Source organism: Chroicocephalus ridibundus, chromosome 4 (assembly GCF_963924245.1).
Source record: "Chroicocephalus ridibundus chromosome 4, bChrRid1.1, whole genome shotgun sequence".
Classification (NCBI taxonomy): Eukaryota; Metazoa; Chordata; class Aves; order Charadriiformes; family Laridae; genus Chroicocephalus; species Chroicocephalus ridibundus.
The window spans coordinates 42020595-42047926 of record NC_086287.1 but is presented as its reverse complement, the minus strand read 5'-3'; the positions used below and the strand labels follow the sequence as shown (position 1 = coordinate 42047926).

At 45.5% G+C, this 27332-nt stretch overlaps 1 protein-coding gene across 1 annotated transcript in view; it reads right to left on the bottom strand.

The window, feature by feature from the left end:
* Window positions 1–22560, bottom strand: part of TTC9 (tetratricopeptide repeat domain 9) — a 29877-nt gene extending 7317 nt beyond the window's left edge. Inside the window, exon 1 of the mRNA XM_063332758.1 lies at window positions 22065–22560. Within this exon, the coding sequence (XP_063188828.1) occupies window positions 22065–22428 (364 nt within the window). The 5' untranslated portion in view covers window positions 22429–22560. The remainder of the gene's footprint in view (window positions 1–22064) is intronic.
* Window positions 22561–27332: the final 4772 nt, after the last annotated feature.

Below are 27332 nucleotides of genomic sequence, written 5' to 3'. Positions count from 1 at the left end.
AATAAAGAGGAAAGAGGGAGATCCTTGAGACGTATTTTACAGCCCTGTTTGTGGCGCACTGTAGTGCTTACTCTGGTGGGCTAAACTTCATTAGGTGTATTGGGCATTACGAAAGGTTTGAGGAATACTGGCAAGAACAGGACATGGTGCAGTCACAGTCTTTGGGGAAATGAAGAAAGTTGTGCTGTCAGCTGGTGCTGCAACCCACGGCAACTCTGGAAATGACAGATTTGGGGAAGGGGGAAGGAGGGCAGGATGCCGCTGCAAGGATCAGTTCAGAGGCTGGCAATGTCAAGTGCCAGGGCATGGAGAGAAATTTCCCATGGCAGGTGGTGTTACTCAGTGTGTCTCTGGCAAGGAGGAGACTCACTGCTCGTGGAAATCCAAGTTGTCACAGTTCAGGTGTCACCAATGAGCAGCCAGACTTCATTTTTTGCATGGTAACTGCAGCCTGCAGCTGAGAGGATACGATGCTGGGTGAGGAATATGATACAGTTCTTGATCCCCTTCCCCTGCACCCCTAAAGTAAGCCCTGCACCCTCTCTGGGGCTCGCTTCACATTTCGTGAGCAGGAGGTTGGCTAGATGGCCACCAGAGATTCCTTCCAACCTAAATTAGTCTGAGCCTATGATCGCTTAACATGGACAGAATACGTTCCTAACCCAAGTATGTGTTTCAAGCTTAGCTAGCTAACTGGAAACAATCATAAACAGGCTTTTACCAGTAGAGCATTAATGCTACAGATGTGTTGAGCAAGGACTGCAGAACTAGCCCCACTGCTGGTACGTTTGTTTGAGTGACACAGAAATTGCTAACGAGAGCTTTGTCCCATTTGCTTTAGTGATGGACTTACAATATATATTTTAACAGCTCCTACCATTAACGTGCGCAGGTATTTCAAAGGCATGGGCTCACTCGCTATTTGATTGCCAGTTAAAAAGCACGTATATTTCTAAAAGCTTAGCAGTATTTGCTTATCTAGAATTTGTCCCTTCCTATTTGTCAAACATTGATTTTTCTCACTGTGTTTCAAATGGAGCTTGAAATGACTGTGCCTTGTTTTCCTTTATTTTTCAAAGCTATTAAAAAGATGGCTGTGCAAATTTACTGTTGGCTTCACAGCCCTGGAAACAGGATTGCTTTATTTATCTGCTGACCAGTAGCATGCACATCAGTGGCAGTAGCTTTCTGCACACTGCCAATCTGATCCAGCCTTTCACGTTCTGTGAAACTGCCTTTCACAGACACTAGCGGGGGGGGGGGGGGGGCGTGTTTCGGTCTCTCTGTTCATTTACTACTCAGTATTTCCAGTTAGAGCCATAGAAAGGACCCTGTGAAAAATGACAGGCAGTCTATTCATGGATATTAACCCAGTAATTCCATATTGGACGTGCTTCATGGGTTGGTTTAAAAGAAAAGGAAAAAGTCTCTCACATCCTGCTTAATTCATAAACCCAAATGGGCTTTCAGATATCCAGCTGGGTTCTTTCTGTGACTCACACCCCCGGTAAAGCTTCTGCAGGGCATCCCCACTAGCCGCGCACGCGGCAGAGGGAAGTCAGTACCACATGGCTCGCAGGAGAGACGCGTGTTTATCTGAACAAAGCGAGCAGATGGATGTGCAGGAAACAGTTCTGCTGGAAGAGTTGGCCATTTGGAGAGCCAGCGTTGGAAGCAGCCGATGGAAATGAACCTGGAGGGAGTATCTCCCTTATAAATATTTGGAGGTGCGTGCTTTCTGTTCTTGGTGGACTGAAGTGATCTTAATGGACTGTGAGTCAATGCAAATACGAGTGTGTTAGTAATTCAGCTTTCGGAAATGGAAGAGACATGGAATCCTTGTACTTCCTACCTAATTCAGTCAGGGGAGAATTGTTTTGAAAACGTGTTGCTTTCCTAAATAGGCATGTGCATCTCTGGCTGGGACGGTTTGTTTACTGCATCAAACACCTCATCACCCTCCTTCTCGGTTCATAATAGGCCCCCAGTGAATCCTGAGGAACAGAGCTCAGTCAAAGAGACAGAATCACGCGGACTGAATTGGCTCCTCCTCCTGCTTTCTTGAAACTGAATGGGCTTCATCCTGCACAGCACCATCTCTAGTAGCTCTTTGGCGATTAGAAGCCCTTTACTTGCAGATGCAAGCCTATAGTCGCCCGTTCCCTGCAGGTCTCCCTGTCATTGTAATACAGCATCCAGTGGCTACATCTCTCCAGCTCAGAATGTAGGGAGCCCCGCTTCCCCGCAGCATGCGGCGGTGATCCATCATACTTGGTTATCATTCTCAATTTGGCAGCTGATTTATTGTGTCAGCCTAAGCAATAAGTAACTCCTAATTTTTAAAAGCTAGTATGTCACATCGTGATGAAGAGTCCCCATATGCTATAAAATAAGCCTGGATGAAACTACTGAGTGAAATGTGCCATGGGAAAAAGCTTAATGCTATTAGCTCCAATGGAGGGGCCCTTCCCATCATGCTTCCCAACTGACTGTTGACGTTTAAGCAAGGAAATAAGAAGTTCGGCTGTTTTTCCTCAGAAGAGGAGTGTTAAGCCTATATTTCTAAGTTTTAATTTTTGGATTCAATCTGTGCCAGCCAGTTCCATGAGTTGCAACAATTTGAGAGGTGCAGTATAGATCTGGTACCAGTAGGTAACTGTACTGTTAGAGCTAATTTGTGTGGCCCTGCTCAGCACGAAGTTAGGCAAAAAAAAAAAAAAAAAAAGAGATTAAAGCACCCGTAGAGCAAAAATACATCTACAACTTTAACCTTTACCAGTAGCTGTGGTTAGCGATGGTGGGAAGTTGTAACTAAAATCCTGGCAGTTGAGGGGTTTGAATTCTACTTTATTGCACCCTGAATTAATTTTGAATTCCGGATCATCTTTCAGGAAGATATCTAGGCTTGACAGGTGACAGCAAGAAAGGATCCATGACATCCCTTCTCTCCCAAAGGTTAATTACTTGCATTGTTTAAGAAACGTCACTATCTTTCTATACTGATATTTTGTTTAGCTGCAATTGCTAGCCACTGGTGCAATTACTAGCCACACCTTTTCTACCCTGAAAAGCTTGTGTTTGCTTATTGCATTGTTACTCTGAGACTCTGATCAAGTCACTCCTTCATCTTGTCTGCATAAAGAAGTGCCTGGAGTCTCTTACTAAAAAATCCCTTATTTTCTAGCTTTCCTCGCTTGTATAACTGTTCTCTGAGCCCTCAAAATGAAGTTCAACTGGAAGTGCCGTCAGTTAGCATCTTACCAGAGAAACCCTTCTGTGTGCGTAACTCTGCAGGTTATGCAAGTAGCTCAGTTTGTCCCGAACTTTTGGCTTCTAATTTTGGCTGAGCTAAGAACTAAGTCTGGAAGTTGGATGTACGGGTTTTAACACGGAGAATTTGCACAACAATGTCAAGAGCCTTGCCTACCTGGCAATTTTCAGCAAAGGGTAAATTTGCATGCCAGAACAATCCCCCAGACACAGTTTATACCAGTGGCTAAATTCCCACTGTAGGCAAGGCTCAAGACCTATCCGTGTTAGAGAACACTTGAGAGGGTGAGCCAAATTACTGCGCAAACAATGTTAGCATAACCCTACCCTGTGGCATGTTCCTTGGGCTCGTCCCGTTGTGTTAGTCGTAACAGGAATTCCATTTGCTGCTGTGCTGGGAGATGAAAATGCCCTTGCCCTACAGGAATACTGTGGGTTGCACGTTCATATTTCACAAACTCCTGTCTTGTTTGCAGTTCGCTGTCACACAGGTAACCTGGTAGCACTGCCTATTTTTAAGGTTGCCTTGTGCCTTCCACTGTAGGAGAGAGTCATCTGCTTGTAACTTTGTTGAGTTGAGTCTTTTAAGTTTTTGGACTAAAATATTCCATGTGCAATGTCTGCCTTTGATGTATGCTTTTGGAAAATGTCAGCCAAGACTGTTCAGGTGTTTTTGAAAAACAGGCTAGGGAAACATATCTTATTTTTCCCTTGTTAAAGATCCCTGGTGACTGTCTCTTCGGATTTGTCTCATGCCCTCTCATCGTTTGGCTTTGCAAACTGAAATCTGGCACATATCATTTGTGTCAAGCAGGTGCCTTCTGTTATTCCTGGGGTAATCTATAGCTGGCCAACTGATAACCTTCTGAAAATAAAACCACTATAGTACTGCATATAGGAATCAGTAGAGATGCCTTAGAATTTGGTACCCAAATCCACTGAATATTTGGTCCACCCTGGGCACAATCCGATCTAGGAAAAAGCAGGGATTTGCAAACTTAGAGAGCAAGAAAATTCTCTTACTGGCTCACTGGTTACAGGAAGAAAGAAGAGCAGAAAGTGGAAACCAAGTTGTCTTAGTTGTGACAGAAAGATGGGGAGACAGGTGTCTGCAAGGGGAGGAGAACGGGGCTGAAACACACATGGGGACAGAGGCACAGAACTGTTGGGGTGGTGAAAGGGGTGTATGAGTAGGGAGTTGGGGTCTACTGAGGAGGCAAAGTCTGGGGGGAGAAGTGGAGTTAAGAGTTTGGGACAAGGTGCTAAAGGCATAGAGACACAGTGCAGCTAGCCTGAGGGCCAAGAGGAGCACTTAGAGCAGTGAAATATAAGCAGAGGAAACTAGTCTACCTCGGTGTGTATGAGAGCAGCTCCTCGAGCAGATCACTTAACCACAACCATATCCCTGCTCTGAATCATCTTTTTCTCTGCTGAGTATAATCACCAAGGGATACTAACCTGCAATGCTTAAAGCTAGCCCTTGCAAATATCCCCTGGACACTGGAGCAGGCATCCTCTGCGAGAGCTAATAGTAAGTCACGTGGTTGAACCGCTCTCATATACCCATGGAAAAGGGTCTGAATCCAAGTGACCTTTGCTTTCCACCCCTTAGACTGAAAATCTAGGGGATATTAGATTTGCATTCAAAAAATGTATTAGTACATTTGACCTGCTTTCACTGAGGAGTTTACTGTGAGGTGGGCAAGGCTAACGAGACTGTTCCAGACAATGAGAGGGTTTAAAAAAAAAAAAACCCGAACCAGCCTGTATTGATTTGTTTGGTTGCAAAGCAGAGAGAAGTAACTAAACCCATTATTGCTTAAACCTGAAGTGGGTATTCCCTCTTCACTGTACTTATTCTTGACTCTACCATTGCAGTTTAACAGCCTATGCAGATTATTACTCCTTAGTAACTGCTAGGTACTCCAACCACTACAAACTCAATGTTTATTTCACAAACTGGCGGTGTAATTCCCAGAAATAAACTCTGCAACACAATTAAACTCTGCAAAATCCTTTGCTTTCTGATATGATCTCATCTTAAGTACACTGGGGTGCCTTGAAAAAAGGGTGGCCAGCAGGTTCAGGGAGATCATCCTCCCCCTCTACTCTGCCCTGGTGAGGCCACATCTGGAGTACTGTGTCCAGTTCTGGGCTCCTCAGTTCAAGAAAGACAGGGAACTACTGGAAACAGTCCAGCGGAAGGCTACAAAAATGATCAAGGGACTGGAGCATCTCTCTTATGAGGAAAGGCCTGCGTCTGTTTATCCTGGAGAAGGCTGAGAGGGGATCTCATCAATGCTTATACATTTCTAAAGGGCAGGTGGCAAGAGGATGGGGCCAGGCTCTTTTCAGTGGTGCCCAGAGACAGGACAAGGGGCAATGGGCACAAACTGGACACAGGAAGTTATATCTGAACAGGAGGAAAAACTTCTTTACAGGGTGGCAGAGCACTGGAACAGGCTGCCTAGAGAGGTGGTGAAGTCTCCTTCTCTGGAGACATTCAAAACCTGCCTGGACACGATCCTGTGCAACCTGCTCTAGGTGAACCTGCTTTGGCAGAGGGGTTGGACTAGATGTTCTCTAGAGTCCCTTCCAACCCCTACCATTCTGCAATTCTGCGATTGTAGCCAGCAGCTCACTTTAAATCCATTTAAATCGCAGGAAGATGGTGCATGTTCTTCCTCTGGTTCTATTTTGGAAAACACATCATTGATGCTTTGATATAACTGCTTCAGGGTTTTGTTTAGACATTTGATTAAGACCTTTATATATCATTGAACAGGCTTTATTCTCATATCTCTTTAAGACTCGAAATAATAGGGCAGACTAGGAGAGCCTCATACTTCTGTTACTTCAGAGGCTTGGCAGCCTTCATGGTGATGCTTGTTCTCAAACAAGAGAAAACATGATAGTGATAAGTTCTAGTTTGATTTAAGTGTTTGGGAAGAAAAAATATTGCAATATAACAAAAAAAAAAAAAGAGAAAAAAAAAAAAAGGAAAAATGTTTGCCTTGGAATAGACAGTGATCTTCTAACCACGCCACTAATGGATGTATTGCTAATCTCTGCATGCTGCAATCTGTGTAAATGGTGTTTACAGCAAGCACATGGAGCTTATGGTGTCCACTGGAGGAACTAAAGGGAATACCGTTACTACATGAAATTGAGAATTTCAGCCTTATGTTAGTAATTTAAATCATAATTAAGATCGAAAATGAATCAGGTAAAATGTTTCATAAGGTGATGACGAAAATGTAAAGGGTTGTCTTAGAATAAAAGTCACCTTGGACTTGAACTACTGCAATTTTAACATACAGCATAAAAAACTCTGGACTACTGGAATGCTTTTATCCAAATTTCTCTGAAGCTGAAGTTATTGATCCTGAGTGTGCAGACTGCACAGGTTACATGTGGATGGCACAGCCCGATTTTTGACCTATGTTAAACCTGTGTTAAATTTTCAATCCTGATTGATACTAAAAGAAGTCCCATAACATGCAGGAATGTAAGAAGCCTACACCAAGGGAACAGAGCAGAGGTGGTAAAGCATCCATAGAGCATCCACTGAGCTCCATGTGTGCTGTGCCTTTCAAGAATGCAACCCGCATTCCTCAAAAGATGTTTAAAGCATCTTTTTTGCAGAGAAATGCCGCATGCAGTTTCACTACAAGCCTGAGACACTAATTAGGATCTGCAGTTTCCAAACAATCTCCTCCATGAAATATTTCTCTTCTTCTTCTATAGTCCAAGCTTGCAAACAAAGAGGATTTTCTGGCTTCTCACCAATAAAAAGCTAATTATAGGCAGCTTGATAATGTCTGGTAATAATCTGATCAGCTGACTCCTCGTTCCTGGACAACCTTAATGGGATGAAAAGGGAATATCAGAATGACAGTATAACTTTCCGGCCAGTGGCTCTCATTTATTCCCCTCCAGGTACCAAAAAGGCCTAAATATGCCCGTATGTTTCTGCTTGCAGGGAAACGTGTGGAAAATTACAATCCAAACTGTATGACAGGTTGTCTCTCTCTGTAGGGAGGGATTAATGCTAAATGAGGTGTGGATCCACAAATGTTTGGAGAGCACAAAGACATCCACCTCTTCCAAGCTGCCTTCCCCTTCTTCCCACCCTGCCTTCTTGGCCATGCCTTCCTCCCAGTACATACAGCATGGTCTCCTTCAGTTCTCCACTGCTCTTGCATCCTTCATACTTCTTCCAGAAGAAAGACCCTGACTTCACCATTCCAATTAGCTTGTCCAGGAGAGAGAGACAGCAGTAATGACTAAAGTATGCTGATGCTTCCACCATCATGCATGTTAAGAGGCATCTAGCCGTTCTCAAAGGAGCTGCTAAGCCTGTGTGTCAGGCTTCGCGTGGCTGGCAGCCCACCCTAGGACTCTGCCTGTTGCCATCCCTTGGAGTGCTCAGGGCTGATAACAAGGAGATAAGTAATGGCTAATGTGAGCTGTCAGAACAAATCAGTTTGACTTCAGTCTGTGATAGAGTGATCAATCTTGAAGATAAAGGAGAAACAGTAGATGTTACATATCTTGGCTTTTACACCAGTCAAACGACAAATTCTAGTGACATTTTCTTAAGCAAATTGAAGGAGGACAGTCTAAATGAATAGACTTAAGTCTGTTAACAAAGGGAAAGGCAATACTAAGTAGGGTTCTGTGCTGATCTGTCCTAGGCCCCATGGTATTTGGTATTGTCAATAAAGACATAAATGACAGACTGCCTCATCAACTTGCAGGTAACACCAAGATGTGAGGAGGTGGTGTATGTTGGAAGACAGGGGTAGAATTCCAAAGGATCCCCGCAAACTGGTGGTGTCCTGATAAAAACAGGATGCAATTTGACAGGGGCAAGTGAAAGGTCCTACAGTTAGGCAGGAAAAAAACCCCACTGTGTAAGTACAGCAGGGGAACAGCTGGTTGGAGAGCAGTTCTGCTGAAAAAGCTCTGGGGAGTGAAGTGACCAGGTAAAGTCAACAAGGCCATACTGTTAATGAAGAAAAATGCACAACAGCATGTATGAAAAGCAGCAGTTTGCAAGACGTGAAAGTACCGTGTCTCATTTTGGATGCCAATCTTGAAAGAAAATGTGGATGTAATCCACAGGAGGACCCTGACAATGACAAGTGGTCCAGAGAAGACAGAATGTAAACCCTCAAGAAGACCATGATGGAAGATAGGCTAACAGTGTTCATATATGTACCATGAAAAAAAACCCACAAACCACCTGTAATGCAAGGAAGGGTATAACCAGAATACAATCTGTTCTTCTTGTACTCGGGAAGTAAGAAGAGGGCTTACATTTCAGCTAGGAAGAACTTTCTAGCAGTGAAGAGAATGAAGCGTTGAAAGAGAATGCTTGGGAAAGTTGTGAAGGATCCTAGCTTTGGAAGAGTTTCAGAACTGCTTAAGCAAACGTTACCTGGGATATGTCTTATCTATGCCCTTGTACCATGCATGGGTATGGACAGAAGACTCTTGGAACTGCTGTTCAGCTCTGCAGTCCCATTATTGATCCTCCTGTTAACAGAGCACGAAAAGTCCTCAGTTCTCCTTGACGGCTGCCATTTAGTGCTAATTCCTATCAGAAGGTCCTGTTGGAGGATGCCAGAGCAACATCCTAGCCAGATATGTGAGTATGTAAGCACTTAAGTAAGAGCAGGCATAAATGATTTTTGCCTTTGCTGTGTGTTTATGTTCCCATATTTCAAACTTTTCTAATTTTCAAAAGCGTAGTTCTTCAGAAGTCTTCGTTATTTCTAAATGATTCTTAAGCTACTTTAAGGCAAGTTTGTGGTGGTCTATGTTTCTTTTTTGTCACAAATCCAGTGAAATAATACTGCAGTCTTCCTTCAAAGGGCCAAAGCTTTGAAAAGCAAGGAATTTCAGCAAACTTTTCATCTGATCCTCATAGCTTCTGTTTTGAAAGAGTATTTTGACCTACCGGTTCCTGTAGTAACTGGTCCTTCAAATCAAAACCAGAGGCTTACTGAAAATTCTTAGCTTTGGTAATATTAAAGAAGTAATTAAAACCTAGATGTCAAGCAAACAAGAATTGTTTTCTGAAGCCAAAATCTGCCCTCAGCTGGGTACCAGTCAATCTTTATTCTACTAAAATAAAGAGCTTAAGGTGGAGATGATCTTTATACTGCATCTTCTAATCTCCATGCCTTTGATTTTCCCAGCCACAAGAGGTAGGAGCAAAATCCTAGCAAAGCACTGGTAGAGCAAGGGCTTCACTGAGCTTTTAACTGCTAGAACATTTTTATTCTATAATATCCATAAATACTAGCTCTTCCTGCAGCCACGTTAGAGGAGATGGAAGTCCCTTCTGTTTGTTCCTGCCAAGGCTGTTATTGTTGATCTGCCAGGTTAAATTCCCAGGAGGTTTTCTCCTCTCTGACTTTATATTTACCTAGTAATATTTATATTTATCTAATAATCTTTGACCTGTCTTTATCTTTTAAAATCAGTATTCATCTAGTCCAGTCAATATGACTTTAGATAGGTTTGGCCTTCAGATCTACCGTTCCAGTTGCTGTTTATTTCACCACCCCTTCCTTGCTGTTTGCTTTTGTTCACCTTGTGTTGCTTTACTCTCTCACTGTGGCACCTTCTCTACATTGTACGCTTTCCTCCTCTGGCCTCCTGTTGCTATTGACACCCACTGGAGGAATCTGGTCTCTTGAGTTGTTTTCACAAGGGAAAAGTGTGCAGAATTTTATCAGAGATCAGCAACATCAGATGGTGACAACCATCTGGTAAGCGCCCGGAGTTCAACAGCAGCCCAGCTCCAACAAGCGCTATCAAATATTTTATGATTCTTACCAGAGTATGCTGGTAATTCTACACTGTGGAATTAAGGTCTTAATGGAATGATGGTGTGTTTTTAAACCCATCTGAGACAAGGAGGGGATTCCTGTAAGTAGGGAGGCGCTTTGGAGGCAGCGATGGATTTCAAGCTGCCTTCTCTACTGAAGGGTAAAGCATCCTTGGCTCATAGTGGTTCAAACAACTGACAGCAGTACTGTGAAATGCAGCTGGAACAGCTTGAAGGCTCTCAAATGAAGTCACTGACAGTGGTGCATACCACGATTGCCTCAAGCCTGGCTTACTGCAGCATGTTCTATTTGGGGTGAAAGCTAGCACTTTATTCTGTACCACAAACAGGGCAGGATGACGTGGCTGTGTAACATCTGTGTGCTGTGCCCTGTGGTGGCTCACAGTTCACCTCCCAGGACACGTGGAAGACCTGACAAATGCAGAGTCCGCTAAGGGGTGGAGAGCAGGCTGGCTGTGGGGCCACCTCCCTGTGTATTCATGCCATGTATAATTGATAGGGACTGAAATGCTTTTGGTTTTTCCTTGAACTCTTCCTAGCTGAAAAGACTCATCTGGCAAGACAGAGAGGTCAGATGGGGAGGAACATTTCCTTCATTAAAATAACAACCCATGCACATGTTTTATCCAGGTCCAGTGTAGCCCAAAGCCTTTCCATTTTAATGATGTTTTGAAACAGAGAGAAACCTTTATGGCCTCTGTGGGAGGGATGGAGAGGAGAACAACTGACAGAATCAAAGAGGCAGAGGGTGCCTGAGTCAACTGTTTTCTAACTAACTGCAGAGAGGCAGGTATAAAACAAAGCTCTTGAAACCTTATTTTCCTTAATATGCACTAAAACTTACATGGAGGAGTGATTTCTCAGCAACAGAGCCAACTAACCCTGGCTGTGTCAGGCTGTGTCACCTGGCTGTGCTTTGATAGCTTTGATGTAAAGTAAGCTGAAGTGTTACCCTCTTGTGTAGTTTGGCCCCTAGTGTCCTTGCCTCTTCCCTGCCCTCCATTTATACCGTATAAACTTAGTACCATTGAGACTTCTGTCCATCCATCAAATCTCGCTGGCCAACAGGTTGGAAAGTTATTAAGAGAGGACTGACAGGCAGACCACAGAACACATACTTGATTATGACTCATTTCCTTTGGAAATCGGGCTGAAAACAAATAAACTAAAGACCAGAGGATATTATTTGCTTCAGAAAGTCAGGGTTTGAACTATGCAGGAGCATATAAAACAGCCCTCTAATAAGATGTCTTCTCTTTAATATAAACTGTGGCAAAGCGCTGCAGGTGAAGACCTCAGATCGTTCCCAAACCCTTCATAGACTACCTCTGTGCGATGCATTGCTGGCAGTGGAGGAACGAGGCAGGAGTGCGTGTCTGATTTGGAGCACGAGGAAGGTAACTTCCACCCCAAGCAGGGAGCTTGTTTTCCAGCACCAGGAACACCCAAATCATTGTACTGGATCAGGCCAGTAATACGATTCTCTGTCTCGACTGTGCCTTTTCGGTTAAGGTAGGGAAGATGAAGACACACTACAAGAATTATGTGGTGGATAAGCTGAAATGGGTTCTGCTAATAAGCATATTGGTCTGTAAGTAGAGATCACTAGTAGAATACATCAGGAGTTAACTTCAGAATTGAGCTCATTTAGTGTTTTTGTTAATGCCCCGATGTAAAAGTGCTGTGCTGACAGTGTGAAGTTGGAAGGTGCTGTTAAAAGGGATGAGGATGACAATGTCACATAATGACCTGGTGGACAGCACTATATTTCTTTGGGATGGAAGTCGATAATACAAAATTTAAGGTCATGCTCTTTGGGACTAATAGGAATTTCTGGTAGAATTTGTGAGCTCATGAGCTGGAAACAGCCAAAGAGGAAAAGGATGTGAATATGCTAGCTGATCACAGCATGACTGAGTCATTTATGTGACATGGCTGCGGACAGGGAAATGAAAATCTCAGTGAAGTTTATTCATAAATCTAAACCAGTTAGCAGTGGTTCTCAAGCATGAAAATGTAATATTTGCTTTACAGTTTTTATCCTATCTAATACAGCACTGAATGTTCTGATTAGTTATGTGCCTAAGCCTTCTTTTCTAACCTTATTAGGTTCTTTAACTCCATGATACCTTCTGGCACTGTACTGCAAGCTAATCAGCCCTGCGTTTTAAAAATTATTTTGTATTAATCTATTAATTTAATTTACTCCCCCACCCCACGAGGAAAGCTCCTGAGCTGCCTCAGTTTGAGCTCCACCACAGTAGTTAGAGAACGTATAGAGGAAAATGAATACTTTTGCTTTGTAGTTCCATATAGGTGAGGATCTTACGCTGCCCTGGTTTCCTTGCAACTTGAACGCACTACTGTGTCTTAAGCAATTAATCACTGCAAAGCATTTAAGAGGATAGTGATTTAGGATTTGAATTATGCTAGTATTAAAAAAATACAGTGACTGAAGGAGTTGAGGCTTAACTTTGCACCACGCTGGCGAGAGAATCACTGATACAGACATGGGGCCGAGATTCTGATTTGGTTCTTTTTGAAGCACTAGGCAAGAAAAAAGGCACCTTTGCAGAGCAATGGCTAGGGCTGACTTATGATGGTTTTCCAGAGCATCATAACAGACTCCTTCCCTCATCATTCTGCTTCTGCAAGATCAACTGGTTGGGGTGATGACCTCCCTGGGCAGCTCCTGTTTGGGAGAGGCTACAGCCATTCCATGGAGCCCATTTATCCTCTGGAAGAGTGGACAAAACATAAAGCTTTCTGCCCTCTTCCTCTCTGGGAGCAGGCATTGAGCAGAGGAATGTGAATTCTCACAGCTTCTTCCCTGCAGTTAATTGAAAGATCATTCTTTATATCATAAAGATGCTTTTCACATCAGGGTGAATTTGTGGATTAGATGGTGACTGTAGGGACAGCACAGCACACCGGAGGTAGATGTTTGTTAGTCACATCAGCCCAGGAATACCCAAAGGAAGCACTAAAGGTCTGACATAAATTTTCAAGTCCCAGACACTTCCTCTGCTTTTAATTTGCTTCCAGGAGTAAATTTCCTTTCCCACACACTGCACTGGGGAATGTGCAGGACAAAGATACCCCACTGCTTGTTTTGTATTCTCCCCTCCATCTGCTTCAGATAGCAGTAAACAGCTCTGCTGCCTGGAGTCAAGAGTTAAGTCTTTCAAGCTAGAAAAGACCTAAGATAAGCAGCATCCAACTTGGCTGATCTGAAATCAGTCTTTGCATGTTAGGCTCAGCCTTACAGACACACATCAGATGGGTAGCAAATTTCCACCGCTGTCTGATTAGGTTCTACCAAGAGGGCCCTCAAACCTCTTGCTTTACAGAATAAGGTGACTTACAGAAAGGTAGATACCCCACTTGAGTTTCCTCAGGTAGGAAATGAGCTGTTTAGCTGTCCCTGATGTGGCCAGAGCAGAGTAACACCAGAGGCATGAAAACTGACAGTTGTAATCAGAGCATCACAGGGGCTTTGGAATCAAAATCTGAGGAACGCTAGTTTGGTGGTTCTTTGCTGGCTGACCCAGCTGCTCCTTTCCAGCAGCTCCCAGGCAACTAGATCGATGGCTAGATTAGCAGAGCTTTGCTGCCTGCCACTCCGATATGAAAGGAGCTGCTGCTGCCACCGATGCAGAACAATCTACGTGACAGCCCCCTAAACTGGAACCAAGTAAATGCAATGGGCAGTGCTCCTACTAAAGAAAGAAGGGAACACTGAGCAGTGGCTAGAAAAGTATTTGCTTTAGTAGGCCTGAAGGAAAAATGCTGTAGCCTTGCAACCAACGATCGGTGTCGTGCACCCTGAAAGGCTTATGCAGCAACCTAAGGATGGTTGCTCTCTCCACCTAGGGACATGTGCAGAGTTGCAGTTCCTGTCTTGTTGATGGTACCTATGATGGTGAATAGGACTGAGATGGCATGAGAAAGTCAAGAACTTGGGACACAGGACTTGTCAGGCAATTCTGTGTTCTTTGGCAAACAGATCCGCAGCTGCTAGAGTTGCAAACAGCACGAGACGGCTTTTTACTCTGACTCCTGTGGGGAGGCTGTTGCAGAACCATTCTGGGCTGGTGACTTACACAGCCTGGGGGTTTAAAGATGAGGGCACGCTGCTGTGACAGGTGAAGTTGTGATCATGGCTACACACAGGACAAGCCTGTGTTAAAATTCACAATCCCGATCAGAAGAGTTGGTAATCTATAAAGGTGAATGACAAAGGGTGTGAAGATATGGAATATAGTCACAAGCTTGCACAGTACACACTGTTGTGGAGAGGTGCTGTGCCTTGTTGTACATAAATAGGTAACCAGCACCAAACGACTGGCTTTCCTATAGATGTTGCAGCAGAGATGCGCCTTGAGGAGTGCCAGGAAGGGAGAGAAGGTTCAGCCTGAATTAATATACTGTGGGCAAAATCAGCTCAAAGGAATCAGGCACACCAAGGTGCTGTGGGGCAAAGTATGAGAACAAAGGGGATGAGAAGACCTCACCAGCAGAACAGAGATGGGGGAAGCCTGGAAAAGAACAAAGCTTTGTTTGTCTGGGAGGTCAAAAAGTCTTGACACGGCTGAACTGCAACTGGGAGAGTGAGTAGAGAAATTCAAAGAGGGAAAGGCACAGACTGCGTAAGCAGCCCTGAGTCCTGAGCTGAGAAACGTGATGGGAGAACTGAGTACACAGGACAAAGCCAAGGAGAAGCAGATGGTGCTATCCGGCCTATGAACCTCAAGGGGATGGTGTGTCAAGAATTTTGGAGACTGGGGAGAACACAGTAGATTTTGAAGTAAAGATCATGACATTAGCTTTTGCCTATGGATAGTAACAGATGAGCTCTGGCACATCAAGCTATGACAGCTAAAGATCATTGCTCCCAGCTGTCGCTTCTGCCATGGGTAATCATAGACAGAAAACGTGACTGTGCCTAATTCATTTCCATGAATTGTCTTAGTATTGTTTCTAGCAGTGTCCTAAACTCCGAATAGCTATTCTGAGACAGACTGTCTACTCCAGCCCCACCTCCAATGGCTGCCAATGCCTAGGCAAGCGTATAAGAACAGGGCAAGCTACAGCGTCCTACCACTACCTCCCAGCCTCACACAAGTCAGAGTGCCCCAGCAGAAGCTACCTTTGGCAGTTCCAAATTCCGTCAAAGCTTCCAGAAACTGCACTGACTCTCCGGCCTTTGTTAAAGAGAACAGAATAGTAACGCTCCACACCACTACAAGATTTACCTGCAATCATCGATCAATGTCCTAAGTTTACTGTTTCCCATCCAAGATGCAGCGCAGGAACGAACAAAGATTCCTGAGCAGCCATTAGTAACAACTTACTAGTTAATGGTAGTTAACATTGACTCTTTTTCAAAGCATTTTTAACCCTCAGTATTAGTCACTGGTACGGTTGCCTGAGTAAGCTGAAAAAAAGATTAATAAACAGTTGTCTTCCTTCTACATCAGTTTCTCATCCTTGAAGTGAGAGAACAAAGCAGAAAATTAATAGCCATTAAATTTTCTCAGAACTTCTTTTGTATTTTCTCCCGTTCTTCATTTTGTTTCCTCAATTTCATAGTCCTTTATATGTTATTTTCTGTGAGATGGCACAATGTCAAGAAGAAACTGGGACCTGGCAACATTTAAACCTTCCCATTTATTTATACTGTTAACTTTTACTATTCATTTCCTCATGGCAACCTCCTTTATCAGGTGTGCATTAGATCTCATGCTACAATCCTAATGTGAAAACTTCTGATGACCCTCCATTCTTGAAGCATCAGTTGCATTGCTCAGAGGACACCAATGAGGAACTGGGGATGTGCTGCAGCACTTCTAGGAGAAAGGCTGGAGAAACAGGTCTGGAGTTGGGTTAGAAATTTCTGGGTCTGAGCCTAAGTGAACAGGAGGAAGAGAAGGATGCTCCACCTGCTGAACCATGCAGAGGTGGCCCAGCTCCCAGAAATGGAGGTAACCATGGAGCCCATGGGTGTATTTAGCAATAGACTGGGAACCAGCTTTGATTTTGACACTAGGTTTTATGGAACCAGCTGAACCATCTTCAGCACAGCACTGATGGAAACCTGTGGAGGTGTAAGAGGCTGTGACTCATTGCGGGACTTTTGCTGGAGGAAACTCCAGGACAGCATTTCAGAAGAGGATAGAGTAAAGCTGGCAGGACATGCTACTACAGAACCCTCAGAAAACATATCAGTATTCTCAAGGTGGAGAACAACCAGTACTCTTTAGGTAAACAAATGAACCACCACTCTGTTCTTGAGGAAGCTTTTTGATTTTTGGCATCTCCTGCTTTATCTCTCACAGTGAGCTGTAGCTAGACCTGGACGGATCTCAACTCACCAAGACTGCAGCTCCTCGGGGCAGTCTGGCAAGGGCCTCTGTACCTTCCTAATAATCTCTCTTTCAGGCAAATGGTGACAAGGTCATCTGGATAGGCTTCTCCTCATGCAAAGGGAAATAAACATGTGGTAGAGGTCGTTGCAAAAAAAACCCTCCAGAGCCTGAAGTTCTGAAAAGGCTTGGGAAGAATAGTGACATATATAGAGGAAAATGCATCTCCTGCCTCAGCAAGAGATGCTGTCAGACAGGTATCACTTAAACCAAGTTTGGAGGCAGCCTGCCATCCTTTCTCTTCCTCCCTCCCTTCCGCCTCCCCCAGCATCTGGATGTATTTCCTATCCCATCCTCTCAATGCACAAGAAACTCCTCCCTGAACAGGAAGAATTTTGTCCTCCAAAATTAAAAGGGAACAGGTAAACACAGAGTCTTTCTAAAGAGTAATTCATGACAATGGCTTCAAATACCACTTCTTTCTTAAATACGCGTCAGAGTTTGGGCCTATCACTGAAAAAAACACACATGGTCCATCTGTGCTTGTTCTCTGCTGCAATTGCACCTACCTGTAAAACAGGATATTCCCATGCACTCTGCCTGGGTACGCAAATCTAAACCGAGAGTGTCGGGAAACTCCCACCTCCGTCAGCGAAAGTGCAGACCGTGTCCTGCTCTGTTTGCTGATGTCTCTCTTTCCCATTGCACGGCATCCTTACAGAGGGTGGTTTTTGTTGATGCAGCACATAAAAAAAAAAGCTTTGCATCAAGCAACAATCCAAGACTGCTTTAACACCCACAGCACCATGTGTCCTGGTAGAGTCTGTACTTGTTAACGGCTATATACTGGGATGGGATTTTAGCAGAGACTCCTTGTGAGGAGTCCTAGTGGGTGGTCAGTGGAGACAAGTTTTACCAGCTTTTCTCATGTTTAGTTCTATTTTTGCTTGGATTAAGTATTATAAGTATTTTTACTTGGATTTCTCAGTGGGACTACTCACCGATGACTGTGCAACTGGTGATGGTTGGGAGTAGCACCCCCAGCCCAGTCTGGAGCCTGAGGGTCCTAGGAGGTTCCTGCACTGCTGAAGTCCCATGTTTTGTGGGACCGTCGTTGTGACCTTTGCATAGTCATGAATGGTACCGGTGCATGTTTCTGCCAGCGTAGGAGGACAAACCTCACTATCCCGGCTGAGATGTATCTTGGATGGCTACATTTTGTAATACTCTGTGCAGGTATGTGTGTCCTCCTGCCGAGGCTCCTAGACTAAGCTAAACACACTTGAAGAGGTATATAAATGCATTACACTTAATTTGCATTCATGTAATTAACAAAGCCTTCCTGTACTCCCAAGAGGTCATAAACGCAGATGGATAAACTGAGGTTCAAAGAATGAAAAGATGTGGTGAAGATCATACAACTGGTTAGCGCAGAGAGCAAGAACCTGAAACCCCGGTCCCGCAGTGCCGCTCCTCGTCCCCAGTTCTCTCTCTGGTTCCGTTTCTCCTGCCAGGATTAGCTCTAGCATTTCTGCGTGCTTAGGAAAACCAACAAAGGTTTGCTTATCACACTGCAACATTCCCTCACCAGAATAGCTTAAAACTATGCTTACCCTTAGCATTTTGCTGCTTTGGAATGACTAGGACTTGTTTCTCTCTGTAGAGCAGATGCAGCCCTTTTGATCCTGTGAACTTTTAGGCAGTAATGCTGGAATACAATGTTCATTGCATTTAACGAGAGGAATGGTTGCATTTGTAGTAGGTAAATGGTCCCTACCTGCACGCAGTACATAAAGCATTTAAGCTTCTTCTAGACCAAAGATGTAGGAGTGGAAAGGAGACTGAGACCTGAGGGATATTTGGCCGGTTTGCTTTTCCACAGGCATTCTTCATGTGTTCATCTTTTTAAAAAAGAACACAAACCACTGACTTGGGGGAAACTCAGTTGAATGCATCATCAGGATGAGATTGTGGTCCCTGTTCTTTATTTTTCAATAGGGCTGAGAGAGGCAAAAAGAGGTCAACTGACTTCCTCAAGGTCAGAGACCGCCAGTGAGTCATAAAGAAAGGACTGTTTGCCTTACAGCCCTGCATTCATTCCGCCAGGCTCCCTGGTCTTGGTAGGCTTTTTCTTTGCCTACCCTAGCAAATTCTGAGAGCCTCGGCCATGCTGCTGCTCTTGCGTCTGGTGACATTTATCAAAAAGGCTTGTGGTAAAAGGAAGGGGTATCGGCAGGTCCGTGTAAGAACTGGATTTGGCAGATGGGAGGGGGAGTCCCTTTAAGGCAAAACTTTCAGAACCCAGCGAGTAGCTTAGTGAAAGAAAGGCAAGCAACACTGCCAATGGCAAGCGGTGAAAATTCTAGGCTGATTTAAAATACACAAAAAAAAACCCCACAAGAATTTAGAAACCAGCAGATTTGGGACCTTTTGAAACAGACTAAATGGTTTAGGTCATGGGGGTGCCACACAGCTCCACAACAGGGAACTTGAGAAAACAGACCGAATATTGCGAGGCTCTGATCAAACACAGGAGTTGGCCACCCCACCTTGCAGTATGAGAATTGCTTGTTGAAGGCGCTCTACAAAAGAAGCGGAGCTAAACAAGAATCTGTGTGCACATTTGTGCCTAAATTTACATTCTGCAAGGCAATACAGGCACTGACAACAGTTTAGTGTTTGCCCACATGTTCTTACTCATGTAATCAGTCAGATTAAAAAAAAAACCCAACCAACCCCAGCCTTCACCCATGAGATTGCCCCAAATTCCCTTTGGGTGTATATTTCTCACCTGCTTATTTGGCTAAGTGCATATTTATCTACAGTTGATGCTCTCCTCTGACTGGTATGCTGCACCTAGACAAGTAATTGTGTGTGCCTGCATCTATGTTTGTGATGCAAAACATCTCTGACAGGTGGATGTGTGGTGGCCACATGAAAAAATGACAGTGCAAAAGCAAGGTGGGCTTCTTAAATGCTAAGCTTAGAGAGTAAGCGGAGGTGTTAAAAGAACTCGATAATAAGGACACTCAGATGACAGCTGCTAATGCTAGCGGGGATACATCAGAGCTAAGTGAAAAACTGCCCTCTCTCGAATTAAGATGTACTGCTGTTACGCTTTCTGCGCTATGCAGATTTATTTATCTTAAAAATGGCTCTAGGCACCCATTCAGTGCTCACAAGCAAAACTCCCTGCATCTCCTCTCCTCCCCACGTCGAGTAACGCTGACTTCACCTGTAAAAGCATGCGCTGGTGCCTCTGCTAGAGCCCACTGTGTAAAGAAACTGGTGGCTTCTGCTGCTCCACGCTTAGAAAATAAAGTCCCACTGCTACACCTCTTGAAGTTGCTATTAGAAAGATATACTAATTATTATGACAGTTCTGGGGAAAGTCCCTCCCCCATCTTCCCTTCAGACAGCAATTCACAGATCCTCCTGCTGGAATGGGAGCTCTGGGACTGGGCTAGGTGTAGCAACACTGCAATTCCAGTTTAACTGCACACTTCCCTCTCCAACGTGCAGGGCATTTCTTTAAAATTGCTTGCAGACAGCCCAGCAGAGACACATGAAGCTACGCATTTCCGAGACAAATGCTGCTCTGTGCGTGCCATCTACCGAAAACATGTGACAACCGGCTGTGCAAAATGACACCTTGACCTGCTGTGAGGTTATCCCAGGAAAAGCACTGCTTGCAACTCCAGGGTTAATTACACTCCTCTCCTCCTGTGTTCACACTGGTTAAATTTAGGAAAAAATCTGTTCAAATCTAGGTTAAAGATGGAGTACATTTCTCACACTGATTGCTACTGCTGACAAGATCAAATACAACCAACAGTGAAAAAAATTCCTCGCAAAACCCCAAAAAAGTAAATAAACAAGCTGGACAATGACCATTAGGCAGGACAACTCTGCCAGCAGGAGTGGACAAATTTCTAGCAAGTGGAACTTGTGCAGTCAGCAGAAAGCACCACAGAAGCAAATCCCATCCCTCCCTCCCACTTCATTTACCTTCTACCTACCACGTCTAATTTGTGTCTAGCAGAGATATTTCCTGTGAGTACTTTTTCAAGCCCAGGAACTCACCAAGTTATACTGTTCAGAGTATTATGGGCTCTTTGTATAACCCTGCTAATCTCAATGATCCTTGCCAAAGACAATGGATTTTAATAAACCTGTGAACAGAAATTTGGAGAGAGGCACAATTACAGCTGTGCAATTATGGTATCATTCTGTAATCTAACCCTCTATGCAATTTCAACAGGCTTTTGGAGGAAGAGAAGAAAACATGATTAAAGGGGGCTAAATTGTGCCCCTCATTACGTCCCAAAAGGCATACTGAGTATAACAGATTGGCATGGATTTAAGACAAGAGGAGATTCTGGCTTGGTGTTTCAAACCGTTTGCTTTATTCTGCATCTCTTTTAGCATTAGACAGCAGGAAACAAACCTAACCAACTCTGTCTAGAAAGCCAAAAGCCAAGTGATGGTGACAGCTGACACACTAAGGTCCTGATTTTTGCCACTTCCCCTCCCCCAGGAATATAAAGGGTAACGAGTAACTCCTCATCCTTCTGGAAAACACCAGTGCTTTATTCATCTTGCCATTTTGTGCACCTTGTTCAGGTTATGAATGCTCACTTCCCTGTATGTACCTAGGCACAAGTTTTTGTTTTAGAGATGCTTTCAGGCTTGGGAATCAAAAATCCATGCCCTAATAGGGACCAAAAATAACCTCTGATCCTGCAGTTCTCGCTTAGGTAAAGCTCCTTGAAGTCAATGGGAGTTCTGTCTCTGTAAGGACTTCAGAATCCGACTACAAAGTAGTTAAAGCCCCCCCCCCCCCATCTTCCTGCAGCACTTCCAAACCGATGGCAGGGAGCAAAGGGAGTGATGATCAAATGTCGACTGACCACAGTGGTGCCGGGCGGCTAGCGAAAAGACAGTACTATATTTGCTTTCCATTTCCATCGCTGAGAGGCCAAAATATTCTTTTTATATCTAGCACTATTCGGAGCTATTGCAGCAGCGCCCAAACCCTTCTCCTTCCTTCCATCAAATGTGGTAGGAGTCTGTCTCTGTAATACTGTTAATTACAGGCACCAGAACGGGAGCTGTGGGAAAGGGACTGAAGGACACCTCGGGCTGAGGGAAGGACGCAGCATGCAGTCTTGGCCAGTTCGCCAGCCACAATCCCTCTAAGTCTGAGCATCCCACGTAGGCACCGCTGCCTTGTCACCTGTCTCCCGTGGGAAGAGGACACGGGGATTAACCCGCGGCGGCTGGAGCAGCCCCGGCGAAGGGCCGGGGGCCGCGGCCGAGCCCCAGCGCAAGGAGCGGCCGGGCCCCTGCGCCCCTTCCCCAAGGCGGGCGGGCACCCAGCCGCGCACCGGCAGCGCTTCCGTGCCAAACGTGGGAAGACACGTAAAAAAATGGATGACAAGGGAAGGAAAGGGGATGACACGGGCAAGAGCAGCGAGGCAGCGCTGTTCTGCGGAGGGGAAGGGAGGTGTGCGCGGCGAAGGTGGTGGTGGTGGGGGGGGACCCCGGCGCCCCGCGGCCCCGCTGACCTGCCAGGCTGTTGTAGCAGTCAACCTCGATGGCCTCCACCGCCTGCCGCTGCTCCTCGCTGAGCCCGGCGGCGGCGGCGGCGGCGGGAGGGCGCTGCCCGGCCGGCTCCTGGCTCAGCAGCAGCAGCAGCGCCTTCAGCTCCAGCAAGGCGCGGTGGTACTTGCCGATGGCCTCCCGGAATTTCTTGTCCTTGTAGCACTGCGCCCCTTCGCTCTTGAAATCCAGCGCCCGCCCGATGAGCTCGCCCGGCTCCGCGCTGCCCACCGCCGCCCGCGGCTGGGCTCCCCCCGCCGGGCCGTGCCCATCGCCCGCCCCGCGGCCGCCGGCGTTCAGCTTCCCCGCCGCCGGGCTCGCCCTCTCCATGGCCGCGGCGCCGCCCGGCTCCCGCGCCGCCCTACGCGGGCGATGCCGCGGCCGCCGCCGCGCTGCCGGCCTTGCCCCCGCGCCGCTCCCCGGCTCCGCCGCTCGCTCCCATCCTCCGGCGGCCGCCGCTCCTCCTCCCCCGCCCCGCAGCCCGCGGGGCGCCCGCCTCCGCCCGCCCCCGCCACCAGCCGCCCGCCGCGGGCACCGCCGCCCCCCGCACCGCCGCGACCCCCCTCCCCGCAAAGCCCGGGCTCCGCGCTTTGCTCTCCGCGCCGGCCCGGCGGGGGGCGAGTGCGTGCTCAGACCCTCTGCTCCCCAAACCGGCCGTCCCCAAGCAGACCCCCCCACCTACCCTCCGACAGGGGTCCCTCCGGCCCCAAGTAGCCGAGTCCCTTCCCCTCCTGCACCTTAGGGTCTCATGTCCCTGTCCGCAGGCTGGGATCCCATCTCCCCCTCCTCCTTTCCCCTTCTCACCCCAGTTTCCCTTCCCCATCGCCTCTCCCGGATCCCACCAGTGGCCACCCACCACCTACACCTGCTCATGGACCCTCAAAGGTGTTTTGGTGACTGTACTCCGCATCTCCGGGCAAACAAGTGCGAGGGAAACAAGGCTGCTGTGTCCTCTGCATCAGGACAGCCAAAGTGAAGGCCCAGCAACTGCCCTGGCACTGGCCATTCAGGGACTTTGATTTTCTTGAACCAGATTTTCCCATGTGTTGCTGAAAAATGGGTCGATGCTCACTGATGCCTGGAACATTGCCTGGTTTAGGGGTATCAGTGGGGAGTGGCTCTCCTCTTGCAGACAAACAGCAGAACTGCTCTCAGCAGCAGGCTTTGCTTTGTTAGGCCAAACACCATGTCTGCATTGTGTATTACAGCAGTTTGACGTATTTTGGGTGCAGTGTTGTGGCAAGATATTTTGTAGGTCGTACCTCATGCTTAAAAAATTAGAGGATAGAAGAAAATATAGTGAGATTTTTTTTTTTTTCTCAGTAATATTTTGGGAGGCATCTTTTCATTACCCATCTAACTTTTACATGGTAAAGCTACCACTGTGGTGCAATATGTTCAAGCTTCCCTCTGCAACCAGGAGGACATTTTGGAGATGTCTCAGATGGAGATCTGAGTTTCTCTTTGGTCCAGCCTAGTGTGATGGCATGTGGTGGTTCAGTGCTGGGCAAACTGGGATAGCTGTGCAGTGCAGCTCCATGTAAAGGTATTAATACAGCTCTGGAACTGGTGCCTGGATAATTCCTTGTTAGCAGGGCTAAGAAGTTGGGCTTTATGCATCGGTAACGTGAGTCTGCTGCTGCTAGGTTTCTGGACCTTGCAGAGGTTGTGGTCCCAGTGTGGCACAGACATACATCTACTCACTTGAATCCAAGAGCCAGAGCCTCAAGGAGAAGCAAATAGCATCATACTTGTGATAAAAGTATAATTTTGAAAATACTTGCATGAGAGAAATTAGAGCTAAGACATTCAGCAATGATTACATGATTTCAAGTGCTTTGATTTCCAGGTGTGCTACTAGACGTATCTTCACGAAATCTTACTTTATGAAAATGGATGCTCAGCATCTTCAGGTACCTCAAGCCAAGAATAAGATAAATTACTTACAAATCTTGCTCAAAGTATGCGTGATCTAGAATCCAGGAAATCCTGGGGGGGCGGGTGTGGTGGTGGGTATTAGTCACAGTAGCTAGAGTGGAATTGATGTGTGGAACCTAAAAATTAAGGAAGAAAAATTCCTGCTGGGTCATTTTTTGTTCTGTCTGCTAGTCATACTGCACTAAGGAACTTCAGAGGTTTCGTCGTACCATTATCGATTGCTGTGCAGGAGAATGCACAAGGACAAGGTATGTCTCTTGTGCTGGAACGCTGACTTTGCCAGAGGAAAGGAGATTGCCACAGAGGTTTAAGTCCTCAGATCTGAGCAGCTGCAGAAGCAATCGAAGAAAGGAATGGTTTCTTGGAGGGTGGTACGGCAAAGTGACATTGGGGGTTGATGTTGCTTCCCTCTTTCAGAGTTTGCCTGAGCCCATGGACATACATGGTATAGGGGGCACTGAGACATGCGTGACTTTTCCTTCTCTCCCCCTCTATACATTAGCCTTAAGGAAATCTTTGAGGTTTTTTCCTTTGGTTACTGGCCAACAGTGGATGCCTGAAACAAGCTATGCAACACTGAAGTTTTCTTACAGAAGAGTCTGGCAGTGGTCACTGCCAATCTGGGCGCAGACGTGGTCAGAAAAGGTCACAAAAGATTGACGAACCTGGGTACTCCTCGCATTACGAACTATACTGAATATACCAAACTGTGGCTTAGTCCCGAATGTTGCCTAAGCACCCAAATGAGTTTTCCATCTTGAAGTTCTTCCAGAAATGTCCAGGCTCTCTTCCTGACAGATTGCTGGTGAATATGAAGAGGAATGTCACAACTGTGTAAATCCCAAAATAGACCGTAACAGAAGTGTCTGAATGATTGCTGTTTGTTGGCCAACTTAGACTCTATGTTGATACCAAACAGTATCCCTCAGCTGAGAGCTGGATCTCTCAGCCAGCCAATTTAAAGCTGCCATAGGATTTGTGCAGAATGACTGGGAAAGGTCAGTTTAGCCCATCAGCTTCTTGCTCCTAGAGAGAAGCTAAGTAATGTGTTGGCTGCACTAAAATATTTAGGAAACATCACAAGGTCAGTCATAGGGTTACCACATTGACTGTTCTTGCAAGGGACTGCTTTTGTTTGTTTCTTTTGCAAGGGGAACATGGTGCTTGAGGGAGAACATGAGAAGCCATTGCCTTTCCAAGTCAGACAAGACTTGTACTTGAGAGGTACCTCACATTTCATTTAACATATGACGTGATGTCCAGATCTAGATTTTAGCTGCCCAGGGCCCACTAGACTCTCCCTACAGCCTTGCAGATGGTCAACACGTCTAATGATATCCATCTTGAAAACCTGTCAGGAACCTGAAAGCCTCAGAAAGAGTAGGTTTATGTGTTATATAGTTACATTGGATTGTGAAATAAGCCATACATTCAGATAAAATGAAGGCAGTTTGCAGTCATTATCTGTATGCCATGAGATGAGGTCATGGTATTGGTCAGTATTAGCTGTCATGCCTGTCTTTTGTCAAACTGGTGAGGTTTTTTTTTTTTGTCCGTAGAAGCAGAACGTGCTTATCTGTCTCATGCTGTAATAGACGGGGCGTGCCTGTCTGTCTGGATGCCCCTAGGTGCCGTGAGTGTCTAAAACTGCCTGGGTGTGCCTGTCTCTCCTCCACACTGAGATTTCCTTAGCACGTTCCAAAAGCGTACGCTTGCATTGCTCAATTATTACTATTATTATTATGCAGCGGTCACATGCTTCATAGGGATATTTTAGGATCTGTGACTCACTAAACCATAATTTCCTGCTCACAGCTTACCTGAAGAAAATTGTCTTTGTGGACTCCTGTTCAGAGTGGGGAGATGGGTTCTTGGGTGAAACTGTAAATATCGAGAAAGATACCGGACACATATCTGTGAGACCTTCAGACCTTCCTCTAGCTGTGATCGTTTGCATCTGCCCAATGGAATGATTAATTTATAGACAGATGTAGGACAGATTCCTTGCGTTTCAGGACAGCGCGATAAGGGAACTGGAAAGGCTTCTGAGGAGAGCTAAGGAGGTTGGGCACCTGGGCTCTGGTGATCTATTTTTCTATCTGGATGTGAATTTACTGTAGCGTTTATGCCGTTGTGTGAGATTTTTTACAAATTGAAACTTTAAAGGCAGCCGTGAGGAAGCAAGTCCATATACATTCAAAACCAGGTATCAATTTGGAAAGCAGTATAGGCTGTAAGGCCTCAGTCCAGCTCTCCTTGTGCAGTCATTGGCATTGACGGCGCTGTTGTCCACATGAGAATTGTTTCATCAAGTCCTTTATGAACAGTTATAGGGGCAAACCAGAAGCCTCACCCCTTTCCAAATGGCCCAAAACCAGATTGTGATGAAAATGGTGTCAAGCCCTTGTGAATGGGAGAAGAGATCCCTCACTGCCTCCGTTCACCTGGAAAGAGAATTCCCAAGTTGCAGCAAGCTTCCAGCATACACAGCTGCTGCTGCTACAGTCTGTCACCAGGTTAGTCAATCATCCATTATTTATTTCCAAATTGTATGTACAGCTCTGCACCATAGCCTTTAGTCCATGTACAGGGAAAACAAGAGATAGAGCTTGTGAAAGGCTTGGGAAAATAAAAGCGGAGAAGCCTTGAAATCCTTTGCTTGGGAGATTGTCTTATGTAGTTATACCCAAAGAAGAGAGAAGAGGGAAGTAAAATCGTATGCAACAAAAAGTTGCCACCTTGGTACAAATTCCTTTGGTCTCTTCCATATAATTTACTGCAGTCAACAATTTCTTTTAGCATAAGAGGTGCTTTGTTTACAAGGGTTTGTCAAAAGCAACACACTTCACTCAGAGAGTATTGTGCATGTGTTTTCTTCCTGCGTTGCGTGATGGGTCAGTTGATCCTGCTGGGCTGTTTGATGCCTGCTGATTGCCTGGTTGAGAATGGTTAATCAGGACTTCAATGAATTTCCAGGAATAGTATACAATCAAGGAAGAATAGTGAACAGAAACGTTTGCAGGCAAATAAGAGTGTCTCTGTGAGAAGCCATTCCTTGAGCATGTATATGAGCAGTGTCTTTGTCATGGAAATGTTTGCTGATAAAGAATATTAAGAGGTAGATGGCTAAACAGAACAGCTGTTCATAATTAAAATGACTGTTCCAAATTCTGTTTTTAACATACTGGATTCTTTCTTTCTTTCTTTCTGATAGAGATGATGGCAAATTGCTGACTAAGAGGCTTGGCCATGGAGGCTAAAGGAGCCAGGACAGGGCAACTCAAAACCATTTATCA